Source organism: Pituophis catenifer, unplaced genomic scaffold (assembly GCF_029215685.1).
Source record: "Pituophis catenifer annectens isolate HBS135680 unplaced genomic scaffold, rPitCat1.0.hap2 SCAF_4, whole genome shotgun sequence".
NCBI lineage: Eukaryota > Metazoa > Chordata > Lepidosauria > Squamata > Colubridae > Pituophis > Pituophis catenifer.
Genome location: NW_027256884.1, coordinates 76068579 through 76083746, shown reverse-complemented (window position 1 = coordinate 76083746; position 15168 = coordinate 76068579). Strand labels below are relative to the sequence as shown.

The following is a 15168-nucleotide window of genomic DNA, read 5'->3' as shown; positions in this document are numbered from 1 at the left end:
ATTTAGAAACACACGAAGTAAAGATCCCAAAATGTACTATGGTATAAAAAGCAATTTTAAAAATAGTTTGTCAACATGCATTAACAAGCATATATAAATAAATGAAGAATTTACTTGCAAAGATGTAATTGATCCTGTGTGACCTTGCAAAACAGCAATTGGGGCACATGTTCTAAGACACCAAACTCTGATAATTTTATCACAACTACCAGCTGCAATCATTGTGTTCTCAAAGTTCACAGCCATATCAGAGATCTCTGCTGAATGGCCTCTTAGGGTAGCTAATAACCGACCATTATGCGTGCACCAAATTTTTACCAAGCAGTCATCTGATCCCTGAATAAAAACAAAAGTTAATTAGCATCTAATCATCACTTAAATTTACATGTGTCACATGAGTATATATAGATTTATTCTCAAATGCAGTTTAATATAAAAATTTGTAATATTCTACATCTAAGACTGTTTTGAAATAAGAGAACACATCTGAGTAATAGATAAAATGATTTGGCCCACACATTGTGCTAAGCCATACTGTGTTCTCTTCAAGTTCAGGATGTTTCTGAATACATCACTGGGGTTTGTACATCAGTGTTTATAATTTAGCTTTATTTAAATGGTGGTATAGATTTTTCATGATATAGCTCAAAATGTAAACTGAGCTAACAGTCTGTAATAGTCTACCCGATTACAATTTAGGTTTAATCGGATCATATACCAAATAAATAGACAAAAAGGGTAACTAATGGATCAATATATTGCCATTAAGTGATATTTAATTTAGCAAGGCTAATGTATTCCCTGACAATATATTTTTTAAATTTTTACAATTATTCTCAGTGCTATTGTTTCCTTAGCTCTACCTTATTTTGATTTCTTAGAGAATGTTAATATAAAAGCAAAAGCATTTCTTAACAGAAGAGAAATTTACAACAATAGAATGTTCTATTCACAGCTACTTCTATTTTACTGCCATACAAATTAATTATCAGTTTCATAATGAGCTATAAAATAAATGCAACAAAGTATGTTTTAAATAGGACTTGGTGAAATTAACAATCATGTTTTGAATCCTATGGCTCTCAAACAGCTTAGATTTGAGAATGGACATACAGAACCTGGCTTCTTGTACCAGGTACAGTATATGCAGTAAAACTTCTCTTTAATAGATCATTTCAGGAAAAGGTGTCCAATAAAGCCAAATGTTTTTTAAATCGGAAATTGCACCATTAATTAATAAAATTACAAAATTGATGTTTTTGTAATTTGTATTAATGAAATTACAGAAATATGCAATTGATATAAATGCATTATTAAACAAATTACATTCATTAATGTAAATTGCATCATTTGTCTGGACAGACTTCAAAAATCAATGGAAATTGTTTTTTGAACTACTATTTCAGAAATGAAGCCTACATTGAAATTTGGTCCATAGTACCCGAAGTTAGTTAAACAGGAACACATTTAAATCAAGATTTCATGATATTAATGAAAATGAGTGACTTTACTCTAAAAGGATTTGACAGATCTGGATTTCAGTCAAGATGATTATGGAAGCTTCCCTCCTATCCCAGTATCCACGAGTACAAATTCTGATATCTGGCATATTTCCTGTTTCACTGAAATCTTCTAGTCTTTAACATATTTGTTTAAATCACTGATTTAAATTAAACCAGGAGATTTATATTTCCCCATAATCTGTATTAAATACAAAATCCCATCTAGGCCAGAATTTCAATAGCAACAATTACTTAATATGAATTGCTAGAGTTTATGTTTCTCCATTTTCTATTATATTTCAAACATACAACTTTAACAATAAACTTATCTCCACCTGTTTCCAATTAACTCTGCTCATCCTATGAAGTCCAATAGGGTGAATATTCTCTAGGCTCCCTCTATGAAACAATGCTATCTAATGGGATCCAGGAGAAAATCAGAATCCCCATGATTTGGATGATATTGACTATGCTGGCTTTTCAGAAGGCATTAAAGACCCAGCTTTTTCACCAATTATAGGATCCAGATATTGGGTGAGCTCATTTTGCTCTATGCACATATGTTTTTGATTGCTTTTAATAATTATTTTATTGTATTTGTTAGTCACCCAGAACTCCATATCTATCAGGCAAATCATATACTTCTATCAAATAAATAAATAAACTCACAGTGAATATCCTATGTCCAGTCCTATCAAATGCTACACAATAGACTGCAGAAAGATGACCAAGAATCCGTCTATGCATCTTTATATGTTGGTACATATTTTCTGGGAATGAACAACTGTATCGTGTACATCCAGTCAACTGTTTTGCATAATTTAATTCCACTAAAACAGGAAAAAATGTTAAGATTATGCATTTTTTTAAGAAAAGAGAAAGGATAATCATTCAGATTATGTTATATTTAGGATTTCTGATCAATGGTTATTTCTGCTGCAATAACTAATATGGAAAAAATGAAGTTCCCTTATAACAGGTTACATCTTCATCTATCTAGCTTGAAACTGTTTATTCTGAGGGATATTTGTCATTTTTATTTGAACTGTATATAAACAGATCTCCTGTATACAAAGCACATGCATAGCCATTGAGCAATAGCCTTATTTCAAAAAGCTCCTTAGCAAGCAATCAAGCCAAAGCAATTATAAGTTAGTTCTTTAATTTGACAAAGGGAATTCTTGAAAGTTTGGCAGCTACTTTCTCTCCTTCCTAGATAGCTATAATAACTCTTAAGTTTAAAATTGTGTTTGTTTTAAAGGAGGGGGATTAATTAAATACAAAATTTTGTAGATGCTGGGTTCAGGTTTCAGAGGAAGGAGTAACAGAGAAGTTAACAGATAAGGTGAAAGTACACTGGTTCCCCCCAAATAAGACATCCCCTGATAATAAGCCCAATCAGGCTTTTGAGTGCATGGCAATAAGGCCAAGCGCTTATTTCAGGGTTCAAAAAAATATAAGACAGGGTCTTAATTTCGGGAAAACATGGTACAAAACATGCAGCTTTTTGTACATTTCCCAGCAATTTTTAATTTAAGATTATTCATATCAGGTGTACCTCTAATATTTTGATATCTAATTATTGTAATTGCATTATTTTACATTTATCTTACTTTTCAGTAAGATAACATACATTTTTAGCAGAAGTAAAAAAAAAAAAACCGTGAGCATAGGATATTAATAGAAAAAACATTCACTTACCTAGACTTGGTTTTCTGCCACAGTTAATAGGTATTTCAGGTGGTCTTCCTCTATGGAGGGCAGCAATACCTGAGCCTTTCCAATTTGTATATTTGCAATCTGCAAAAGTGTATTTTAGTTGTATGCAAAGTAACATTAGGATTCTAGCTAAATCAGAACATTAAAAATATCCTGAAAAAGGGAAATGTCAAACATTTATATTATCCTGTTAAGAAAACTGTTCAAGTGCAATCACCAAAGTGATAAGCTCATTTCAAAAATGTCTTCAGAGCTTTGCAGTAATATACCTTTTCACATATAAAATATTCTATATGTCATATGAGATTTTTGTGAATTTAAAAATGGGTGTAACGTAGACTAAATTTAAAATGTATTTCAAATTCAATTTTCTTTAAAAATAATACACAATACTTTCACATTGAATTAACAACCTTTATTGGTGACTAAAAGACTGCTAAGCTCATGGGGAAAATATTTTATGGTAATCATTATGATTGTGCTTAATAAATTTGTCAAGATATTATATAAGACTACAGATATTTACAAGATTTAACTCAATTCCAAGATTTAACTCAATCCTGTTTAGTAGCAAGATCCACTGGAGTAATCTTATGTCTTTTAATTGTCTATCTCAATTTTTAAATCATATTTATCCTGTTACATATTAGCATTTTCCATTGTGTGAAAACAACTCTGTCAGTCCTTAACTGCATCTAAGGAAACAGGCATGCATGTGAAAATGAACTGAAAGAAAATTATGTTTCTGCATAAAAGAGGCTGAGGAAAGACAGGATGTTTGTAATAGGAATAGCAGCAACAATGGAAAGAAACACTCTTATAAAAACCATCAAAGTTTTGTTTAGCTGTAAGTTAGCTTGGCTATTGAGAGAGACTGGCCAAGCCAGCGGGAGGAATCGAAAGGGAAATTAATCTGGAATCCCTACGTGGGCACAAGTGGGCAAAGTCATGAACGCTGTTGAACCTTATCTACTCTTTGCACCTTGGTACAAACTGTCAATCTGAAAATATTTCTGTATATTAGGCTTGAACAATAAAACAGCTAATCGAACTCTTCACCTGTAGATCTGGTTATTTGCATCTGACATTAATCTTCTCAGACACATTTAATTTAATTTAATTTAATTTAATTATTTAATTTAATTTAATTTAATTTAATTTAATTTAATTTAATTTAATTTAATTTAATTTAATTTAATAATTTAATTTAATTTAATTTAATTTAATTTAATTAATTTAATTTAATTTCCAATTTATATACCGCCCTTCTCCCTGAGGACTCAAGGCGGTGTACAGCCAAGATAAAAAACATAGAATACAAATATTAAAACATTTAAAAATATATATAAATTTTGGCCATAAAGTTAAAAAATCACAGACTAATTAAAAGAATTTAAAAATTTCTTCTTAAGCCAACCCGGCTTGCTGGAAAAGATGGGTTTTCAGGGAACGACGGAAGGCATTGAGGTCATGGATTCTCCTTATCTCTGGGGGCAACTGATTCCAGAGGGTGGGAGCCCCCACAGAGAAGGCTCTCCCCCTGGGGGTCACCAGCCTACATTGTTTGGTTGATGGCACCCTGAGGAGGCCCTCTCTGTGGGAGCGCACGGGTCGATGGGAGGTCGTCGGTAGCAGCAGGCGGTCTCGCAGATAGCTAGGCCCGATGCCATGGAGCGCTTTAAAGGTGATAACCAACACCTTGAAGCGCACCTGGAAGACCACCGGGAGCCAGTGCAGCTCGCGCAGGAGCGGTGTTACATGGGAGCGCCATGTTGCTCCCATCACTACCCGCGCTGCTGCATTCTGGACCAGCTGGAGCCTCCGGGTACTCTTCAAGGGGAGCCCCATGTAGAGAGCGTTGCAGTAGTCAAGGCGAGACGTGACAAGGGCGTGAGTGACTGTGCACAGGGAATCCCGATCGAGAAAGGGCGCAACTGGTGAATCAGGCGAACCTGATAAAAGGTCCCCCTGGTAACAGCCGTCAGATGTTCCTCCAAAGACAGCTGCCTATCCAGGAGGACTCCCAGATTGCGAGCCCTTTCAGTGGGGGCCAAAGACTCGCCCCCAATAATCAGTGATGGAGTCAACTGACTATATCGGGATGCCGGGAGCCACAGCCACTCAGTCTTGGAAGGGTTGAGCTTGAGCATCAACTTTTCTCCTAGAAAGCAACAACAGGATGGCAACTGATGCCCAAGTGAGAGCAGCAGCAAATGAAGGAATGGATGCTGTGCTATGGCGACAGGATAGAATAGAGAATGAAGTATACAATTTGAGAGCAATAGTACTTCAGCTAGTGCAACAGGTGCAAAATCTGGTACAGCCAGCAACTCCGGTTGCTCTGACTCCACAATATGTTGTTGAGTGGCGGAACTTTCAACTGACTCTCAAGGGTATTCTTCATCTTGACACCTCCCAATCATCAAAAAAGAATGACCCAATTATGGATAATGATCAGAACTTCATGGACAACTTCAGAGATCATTTTGGAGATCCAATAAGAGTGATAGCTACCGTCCAGATCCACCAGCTTAAACAGAGTAACAGAAAGGTCAGGTTGTATGTAGTTGAATTCAAATTAAATCCACAGATCTGGAGTATAACAAAGTAGTCCTAACTGCTCAGTATAGACAAAGGATAAACGCTAAAATCAACACCAAGCTGATAAGACAAAGCGTTCCTTAGAATTTAGACCAGGTTACCAGCTTTGAGTGATCATTAATGCAGGCCTGGGAGAAATTTAATGCCTAGAAGAAATTCAGAGAGAACTGAACTCAAAATCTTACTATTCAGCCTTCTCCCCACTCATGCTGGCAGGGACTGAATTGGGGGAGGAGGAACCCATGCAAGTAAAGGTGGCAAAGAGAACAGCAGTTGAAGAAAGGCAGAGGTGTGTAGACCTAGCACTCTGCTTTTATTTCAGAGAATCTGGACATATGGTAAGAATCTGCCCAACCAAAGCCCCTCGAAGAAAGATCATCCAAGCCAGGCTATGGGAGAACATTGAATTGACCTGAGTGCAGAGTCCAGGCCTGAGAAATGACAACATGTGAGTGTCAATCACTAAACAGGCTTGATTCCATCTGAATCAAGGTATGTTGCTGAAAAATTCTGTTACTTTGACTGTTGCTGTTACCCCATGGGCAAGAAGAAATGCAATTTTATAGATTTAGGAATAACTGAAGCTAACAATAGCAAAACATGCAGAAGAATTGCCCCTTAATGTCATGCACCACCTTCACATCCCAACTGCATTAGGATCAGTGTAGCTGAAGTTTGACAATAGGGAGAAAGGAGACTAGGAGACAGGAATTCTGTCTTTTCCCACTCCAGCTTGCCAGTTCCATCATGTGCAAGCAACTTCCCTTTTACCATAGACAAAAGAAAATTCCAAGGACGAAGAGGCAAAGTTACCAAGTACACAGGCTTTGTTAGATTTTTGGGGAAGAGGAGCCATCAGTCCTTTCCCCACATAGAGACAATGATTGTGCAACTGATTTGGTCCCGGGGCTAAAATCTCTGCTAAGAGAATCCCATGTCAGAAAAAGATTTCTCAATGTTGAAACAGTATTTGGATTGTAATCTGCAAAAAAGATTTTATTAGACTTCAAAATTGCCAACTTTGGCACCTACACTCTTTGTCCCCCACGTTCTCCATAACCAATGAGGTTCCAATCAGCACCATGCATGGTTACAAAGCCCTTAATGCGATTATAATATCATATCAGACTTAATTGAAAAGTGTGTGCATACTAGACCTCCAAAATACTTATGAACCATTTTTTCCAGATAAAATTGACATTTTTATAGTAATTTATATGGCTGATCTCCTAATCTATTCAGAAGATAAGAAACTGTATGACCATCATGTGTGTGAAGTCTTAAGAAGACTGAGGGAAAAGCACCTCTTTGCTAAATTAAAGTAGTATGTGTTTGACTTGCAACAGTTAGATTTCTTCAGTTACCACATTTTTACATATGGAATCCAAATGGATCCCCAGAAAGCGTACGAAGTGTTTTCATGTCAGGCTCCACATAACACAAATACTGTAGTGTTTTGTAGGCTTTGCGAACTTTTACAGAAAGTTTATTTCTAAAAATGAGAGTGTAATTTGCTTGGATGAGTAGACAGAAGACAGTGTTTGAAGGGTTAGAACAGTTATTTGCACAACAGCAGCTTGAACAATCTAAACAGTCTTACAAGAAGGTTGCAGAAGCTCATCAGCATGAAGGGCTGCCAACTGCTGAAGGTACCAAATTCCTGATTTCTATTAGAAACTTGATGCAAAGTTCACAGGGTCCTTTCAGGTCCTTCAGCAATTAATTCTTTAGCCTTTCCTTTGCAATTACTACCGTCTATGAAAGTCCACCCAGTTTTTCACCGTTCATTGCTAGTCAAAGGCCCTCTTAGCCCTATACACTCTCAGTACAGATTGCCTCCACCAGTGATTGTGCATGCTGAGGAAGAATATGAAGTCGAAGAAATTTTGGACTCGTCTAGACAAAGAGACAAAGGCATCATTTGATCCATTGGAAGGACTACCTAGAATCTGAACATTCCGAGAAAATGCCAGATATGGACATACTCGTGACTTGGTGTGACAATTCCATCAGCATTTCCCAGAAAAGCCACAGCCTTCCAAACTCCCTCCTACTCTGCATTGGAACCACCCAAAGAATCTGTAAATGAAGAGGTTAACCAAACACAGTGGACATCTCTGGGGAGGGGGGGGCGGGGAGAGACATAGTAGTAGATGAGACCTTCCATTTCCCAAGGGAGAAATACATAAAAGAGCAAAAGTGTTAGTCAATGAAGGAGGTCATTGGTGTACGCTAGACATTTCTGCTGTTCTCCTTGGACTACATAGACTGGGCACATTACAGATAGTCCTCAACTTACAACAGTTCATTTAGTGATGGGTCAAAGTTACCATAGCACTGAAAAAGTGACATGACCATTTTCCACACTTATGACCATTGCAGCATCCCCATGGTCATGTGATTTACATTTGGATGCCTGACAACTGTCTGACATTTATGACAGTTGCAGTGTCCCAGAGTCTTTATCCCCTTTTGCGACCTTCTAACAAGCAAATTTTCACTTAGCAACATAAATTTTGGGCTCAATTATGGTTGTATTTATTTTATTATATTTTATTAAATTTTTATACCGCCCTTCTTCTGCTGGACTCAGGGCGGTGAACAGCCAAGAATAAAAACATCACATACAAAATTTAAAATTTTTAAAAGAATTAAACAAATTTTGGCCCAATAAATTTAAAACACCCCAACTAAAATCAATTTACAGTTAAAAATATCTAAAGATATCTAAGGGGGGATTCACTTCACTTGTAAGTTGAGGACTACCAATACAGCCAAGGACTAAGAGGTAACAAGGAAGATTAAAAGACAGATGGATAGAAAGGCTAATAGAAAATACCACAGCATTTGGAAAGATAACCAGATATCAGCAAGGACAGGTGCTATAGTTCCAAGAAGCTCTGGAAAAAAAAGTTATTGTACCCTGTGCTCAATCTTGTCTCTAAGCTAAAACAAGCCAAGAAGATAACCTCTAAAGGCGCAAGATTGTTCAAGTTGGGATAAGGAACATCCGTATGAATCGGCAAGGGAGAGAGAGAAGCAGTTAAGAAACTGAAAAACTCTACATCTTTACAGTTTGTTAAGTTAAGGCTATATATATTAAAAATAAGTATATAAGTATTATTAAATAAATTTTATTTAAATGAACACAAATTATTTTTCTAAAAAGCACTGTAACAAGTAATTATCACAACAACTTAGGGAACTCTGGCTATATGGTCTCTATCATTTTTTTCTATGCTTCAACACTATGAAATGTCACAAAGCAATATAAAGAAATGTATGTAATGTATCTTCAAAAGAATTGAATATGTTCAAGAAGTTTTCATTAAATGGGTAAGGACATTCATCCTAATTTGGAAAACTAAGATGTGCACTTTTGCATATACCAAGCTCAGACATATTTGATTAAAATTAAATGAAGTATGTAATATACAAAATTTGAATATACCTTTTGCTGTTCGTAGCAGGGACTGTTTCCCAGCACCCAACAATGAATTCACTCTTGGAATGCTGGGTGGAATCTCCTTATCCAGTATAGGACAGATTCGCTTGCAAATTTGTAACAAATGGTCTGGAGCCACGTGTTTGTTAGATAATACCTAACATGCAAAATAAAATTACAACTTAAAGTTAATATGACGTAAAATGTTTACATAATCTAAATATTTTAGTTTTATTATTTATCCCTTCCTTATTGGAAATACTTGATATCACATAATTTAGCCTTTTTAAAAAGCACCTTCATTTTACTATTTACATTATTTCACCCTCTCCCCAAAAGATACTTTAGTTTGCCTATAATTAAACAAAATAATAACTTCAAATTAATTATACAGTTAGTTGCCTTCTATCAGAAATATTCAGAATACATAATAGGAACATAATACCAGAAGCCAATAGTCGCTTTTTTCACTATCATATCTTCATAAAATCAAGATCAATCATACACCCCTATAAGGTAAAAGGTAAAGGTTCCCCTTGCACAATGTGCTAGTCGTTCCCAACTCTAGAGGGTGGTGCTCATCTCCGTTTAAAAGCCGAAGAGCCAGCGCTGTCCGAAGATGTCTCCGTGGTCAAGTGGCCAGCATGACTAAACGCTAAAGGGGCATGGAACGCTGTTACCTTCCCACCAAAGGTGGTCCCTATTTTTCTACTTGCATTTTTTATGTGCTTTCGAACTGCTAGGTTGGCAGAAGCTGGGACAAGTAACGGGAACTCACCCCATTAGGCAGCACTAGGGATTCGAACTGCTGACCTTTCAGCACCCCTATATTATACACCTCTATAATTTGCCCTAAATCTGAACATCCCAGAGGATACCTCTTTAAAACTTTTTTTTTTTTTTTTTTTTTGCTGTGGCAACCTATCTATCGCTTCCTTTAATACCTTTCTGACCAAATCTATTTTATTTTTAAAAACTTTTAAATTTAGTAATTTTTACTTCATATGAATATATTTTCTGATCTGGTACGACTATCTGAGTATCACTTGCTGCAATAAAGCACCTTTAAAAGTGCACCTTATTTTGCTTTTCATATTAACATGAAAGTTAAATACATTGATCTGATTTTGAAACAATTTAATTGTAAAACACCTAGTCTCCAGAGAATCATTTGTTATAAAACAAACCAACTACTGAATTTATTATTCCTGAAACTTTCAGCTACTATAATAATATCAGAGAGATACAAGAAGAAAATTCAGGATTAAGAAGCTACTACATTAATGTAGAACAATTATTTATTTCTGAAGATAAATGCATGTAACCAAATGAGCAATCTCACTAATGTTGGATTCACATTTCTAATTATAAATTACTAAAACCTGGCAGTTCAATTTTATGTACTGTATTTTTCTTTGGAAATCCTATAACAAAAAAATCTTTAAATTCTAATATTTTTAAAGTTTCATAATTTTAAAAAATCTCATAACTTTAAGAAATAAATGAATAAATAATAAATAATCATTAATGGCATTTGCTTTAAAAACATGGATTTCCTAAGAGAACATATTGTACAGAATATTTAAACTGTGTATCATTTGGAGGAAAGAAATGGAGAGACAGAAAATGATAAGGATTTTAGGCTCCAATCAACTCACTAAGAATCCTTTTCTCCCTGAAAGCCCTGAAATCAGTGCAGAAATATTCACCAAGACTACTAAGCAGCATTCTTAAAGCAAAGGAACTTTGAAGATAAACTTCTTCAGTACAAACAAAATACAGAATGATCCAGGTTACGAGTGAAAATAAATATATCTTCAAAATAAATATATCTTCAGAGAAATTTAAGTTAACCAGAAACAATAATCTCTGTTAAACTAAAATTATTTAAGAAATTTCTGAACAAATCAGGAAAAAAGTCTCCATATTTTTCATTTTGAAAGACAGGGAGGCAAAAACAAGGTTGATGTTTTTTCACAACTCATCCTCTGTGTGACACAGTCTCACAAACCCCACCTCCTTTGTGATGACAACAGCAGTTTGCAGTCCCATTTATGGTTTTTGTTGTCTGGCAAAATAATTAATACATCACACTAAGTAGGATGATTAAGAGTAATGATTATCTTAATAAATGCATTTTTATAGTTCATTTCTAAACTAACTAAATCTCACCAGGTCTTCATAACGTCTGTAATGCTCTTTTCCTTCCCAATCCAATCGTTTAGGAAGCAACTAAAGTTCAAGGGGAAAAAAGGGGGACATGAAAAAGATGTTAAGTTAAAGTTACAATGGATGCTTGGACTAATGTCTTGAAAAAGACATGTCTACAAATAAAATCAAGAACTATGAGCAAAATTTGAGTGTCACAAAGGAAACGTAGAATTTTAAAACAAGTCAACCAGACCTGATATTGTTCCAGTTCTCGGACCAGCACCTGTAGGGAAAGGAAGAACCACATCTTTAAAATCAAAAAGCGCGGCTGCTGGCCAAAGCGAGGGGGGCACTCTGAATTTTTACTCGGGGTACGGCGCCGATTCGGAACTCACCTCGGCTGCTTTTCTACAAGGCCCAGCGCCCAAGAAACGAGCTATGAGGAAATACAGTTCTGCGGGGGGGAGAGAGAGAGAGAGAGGGAGAGATGAATTCAGAGCTGAGCTCAGTTGGAGGAGGGCGAGAGAGGGGAGGGGGTGGGAGATCCCCTTAGGTGACTGTAATTCATAATCAGGATCACGAGTAAGATGGCGGCGTCGGAGGTGCGGGGAGCTGAGAGGCTGGGCTCGTCCGCCTCGCACATTTTCCCATCCCCTTTCGCGACAGCGCTCACTTTTTGTTTTACCTGATTCAATCAGCGACACAGAAAGACCTCCAGCGGCCAAGGCAGAATTGGAGGCCTTCGACAACTCGGCCATTTCCGTAGCGGCCGCTGTTGCCAGATCGAGATTACGATTCAGCGCTCTGTCTGGCGCGGCGGCCCAGGCCTGGCTCGACATAAACCTGCTAGCGCTCCCCTCCCCCTCCGTTCTTATGTCTATGTATATCTAAGGAGGGACAGCGATCCGGCGGGCACGCGCGCGCTTTGCTGTGCGCGCCACCCTAGCCGCTGTGTCTCAGATTCATGTCTTCCAGTCCCGCTGCTGCCATTAGTGCCGAGAAACCGCACACGACTGTGACGTCAGCTGTCCAAGGAGAGGCGGGGAAGACTGACGGCAGGAGGGAGCTGAGAAAAGTAGTCCATCTTCTGCAACAAATGAAAACGTTGCCTTAGAAAAATACAATCCTACCCGGGATTGATTGGTTTTTCGTTGTTTACAGGGTGTAGTGGGACGATCCAGTAGTTGACAAACTGAAAATTGTGGCGTGTGGCCTAAACGCGGAAGGAGATGTGATTAATTACACCACGGTGAACCACTTCAAAGAGGGAGAGAGCAAAATGTATTGGCGGTGAAATTTATTGTGGCTCGGGGAAGGAGAGAGTAGTATTAAAACGCATTTAAACGTTTTTAAATACATATCGAAAACATTTGGAGACAACTTTGCTACGTGGCGCTTTATTTCCAGCGATGCAGGAACTGCTTTGACGGAACATTAACGGTCAACTAAAGATCGCTGTCAAAAGTGCGACGCTTATTCAAGTCTCATTTCTAATAAACTGGTTTATACCAAAATTACTTCCATCGCATATTTCAACAATATAATCCCAAGAAAACCTGCTACATTGCAGCCTACAGTTACGCGAAAGTGAGAGAACTTTTTTAGAGAATTTTTTTTCAAAATAGAAATTATATACTGAGTGCAACTTGTTACTATTACAATAATCCCTTTACGGTTGATTATAAGAAATGGCCATTTAATGGTTACTTTAAACTGTCTCATATGAAAAAAAAATTTCCAGCTGAAAATAGTGCTCGAAAATTATTTGAAACTATTCAGTCTGATTTTACTTAGGACATATTCTCAAACAGAATTGTTTCACAACATATAGACAGATTTAACCATAGTTTCAATTGGGAAAATGACAATCCTAAACCAGCCAAGTCCAAAAAATGCCAGGGAATTTCTAGAAGCCTTGTACTCTGACAAATTAGACACAGACATTAACAACATCTATAGACTTTGCAAAAAAAACAGTCAACAAGCCCAAAAGGGAACAAAAAGACACAAGCACCTCTCCACCAGCAATTAGCACCCAGATCAGCATAAATTAACTCCCAAAGCTATCAATGGACCAACAATCAAATAAACAATACCCCAATCAAGAAACTACCAGAGAGCCAACAGTAAATAGTCCAATCAAACAATCTCTAAATTCACCCCCACCAACACAGGACAAGCCACCAGAATATAAACTGACAGCAAATTACAATCCTTATTAGCACTGATGATTGTAGCAAATTACCATCCTTACTAGTACTAGTTTGGGTAATGAAACATCTGCAAGAAAATAAGCTCAGAGAGCACCCAGGACCCCACAGAATTGTTGCACTATTGCACCATATATATTCTGTTTTGAATTCAAAACACTTAGAAATCTAAATTCTGCAGAGGTGATTTAACAACCACCAAAAGAAAAAGAATGCAGAGCAATAATTGGACAGGATTTTGTTACTGCTAAATATAGTATAGCGTCTACACTATAGACGCTATACTATACCATAGATAAACAAAATCTACCCACATCAGATCAACAGTTTTAGACCATATTTTTCCCAGAGCTCATAACTCCCTAATCCCGACACCCACAATACTTTTAACTGTTCTAGATTATATAAAAAATAGTAAAGTACACTTTTTAAATCCTGACAGACGCAAAAATATTTTCACTAAGATGTCTCTGACTTTTCATGACCCTAGCACACCAGCCGCCCCCCCCCTTGTGACAATGACACTATCTAACCATCTCATCCTTTGCCATTCTCTCCTTTTGCTTTCAATCTCTCCCAATCACAGGGTCTTTTCAAGAGTCCTCTCTTATTTAATGGCCAAAGTATTTGAGCATCAGCTTCAGTATCAGTCTTTCCAAAGAATAGTCAGTTGATTTTCTGTAGGATTGACTGATTTGATCTCCTTGCAGTCCAAGGGACTCTCACATTTTCTCCAACACAATTCAAAAGCATCAATTCTCTAGTGCTCAGCCTCCCTTACACAGCCATACATTATTACTGAGAAAATACAGCTTTGACTATATGGACCTTTGTAGCAAGGTGATGTCTCTGCTTTTTAATATGCTATCTAGATTTGCAATAGCTTTCCTCCCATGAAGCAAGCATCTTTTAATTTCATGTCTGCAATCACCATCTGCAGTGATCTTGGAGACCAGATAGTAAAATCTGTCACTGCTTTCATTTCTTCCCTTTCTATTTGCAAGGAAGTGACAGGACTGGATGATCTTAATTTTTTTAAATGTTGAGTTTGAAGCCAAATTTTGAATTCTGCTTTTTCACCCTCAAGAGGCTCTTCAGTTCCTCTTCAAATTCTGCCATTACAGTGGTATTGTCTGGATAGCTGAGGTTGTGGATATTTCTCTGGGCAATCTAAATTCCAGTATGTGATGTTGGAAGAAATATCCTTCTGGGTTCTGCTCCAAGTGGGGAAAAAGACACTGGAAACATGGAGACTGCTTGGAAAGATGGTTTAATGGTGGACAGGATCACATGGCTTGAGTTCCTGAACAGAAAAGGGACGAGATACAGGGAGTCCCTGGGTTTTATGCTTTCTCTGGCTTTGAACTTCCTGGGGCCCCGAAAGAGTATCCTGATTGGTTGTCAAGACTCCCAGGGGGTGGGGGTCTTAGCTAGCCTTGCTGGCTGATGTAATCTTCCCAGGTGCCATGTGATGAGTTTCTGTCCTAGATGGGTCCCATTGTATTAGTTTCTGTTGCTATTGTGTTGCAGATGGATCCTA

At 37.2% G+C, this 15168-nt stretch overlaps 1 protein-coding gene across 1 annotated transcript in view; it reads right to left on the bottom strand.

Annotated features, from left to right (window-relative positions):
* BRWD1 (bromodomain and WD repeat domain containing 1) overlaps positions 1-12274 on the bottom strand; it is a 78290-nt gene extending 66016 nt beyond the window's left edge. Inside the window, exons 1-8 of the mRNA XM_070944304.1 lie at positions 12104-12274; positions 11814-11872; positions 11672-11701; positions 11440-11499; positions 9274-9424; positions 3204-3302; positions 2172-2332; positions 115-336 (exon numbers count right to left, since the gene is read on the bottom strand). Of these exons, the coding sequence (XP_070800405.1) occupies positions 115-336; positions 2172-2332; positions 3204-3302; positions 9274-9424; positions 11440-11499; positions 11672-11701; positions 11814-11872; positions 12104-12257 (936 nt within the window). The 5' untranslated portion in view covers positions 12258-12274. The remainder of the gene's footprint in view (positions 1-114; positions 337-2171; positions 2333-3203; positions 3303-9273; positions 9425-11439; positions 11500-11671; positions 11702-11813; positions 11873-12103) is intronic.
* Between the last annotated feature and the right edge of the window lie 2894 nt (positions 12275-15168).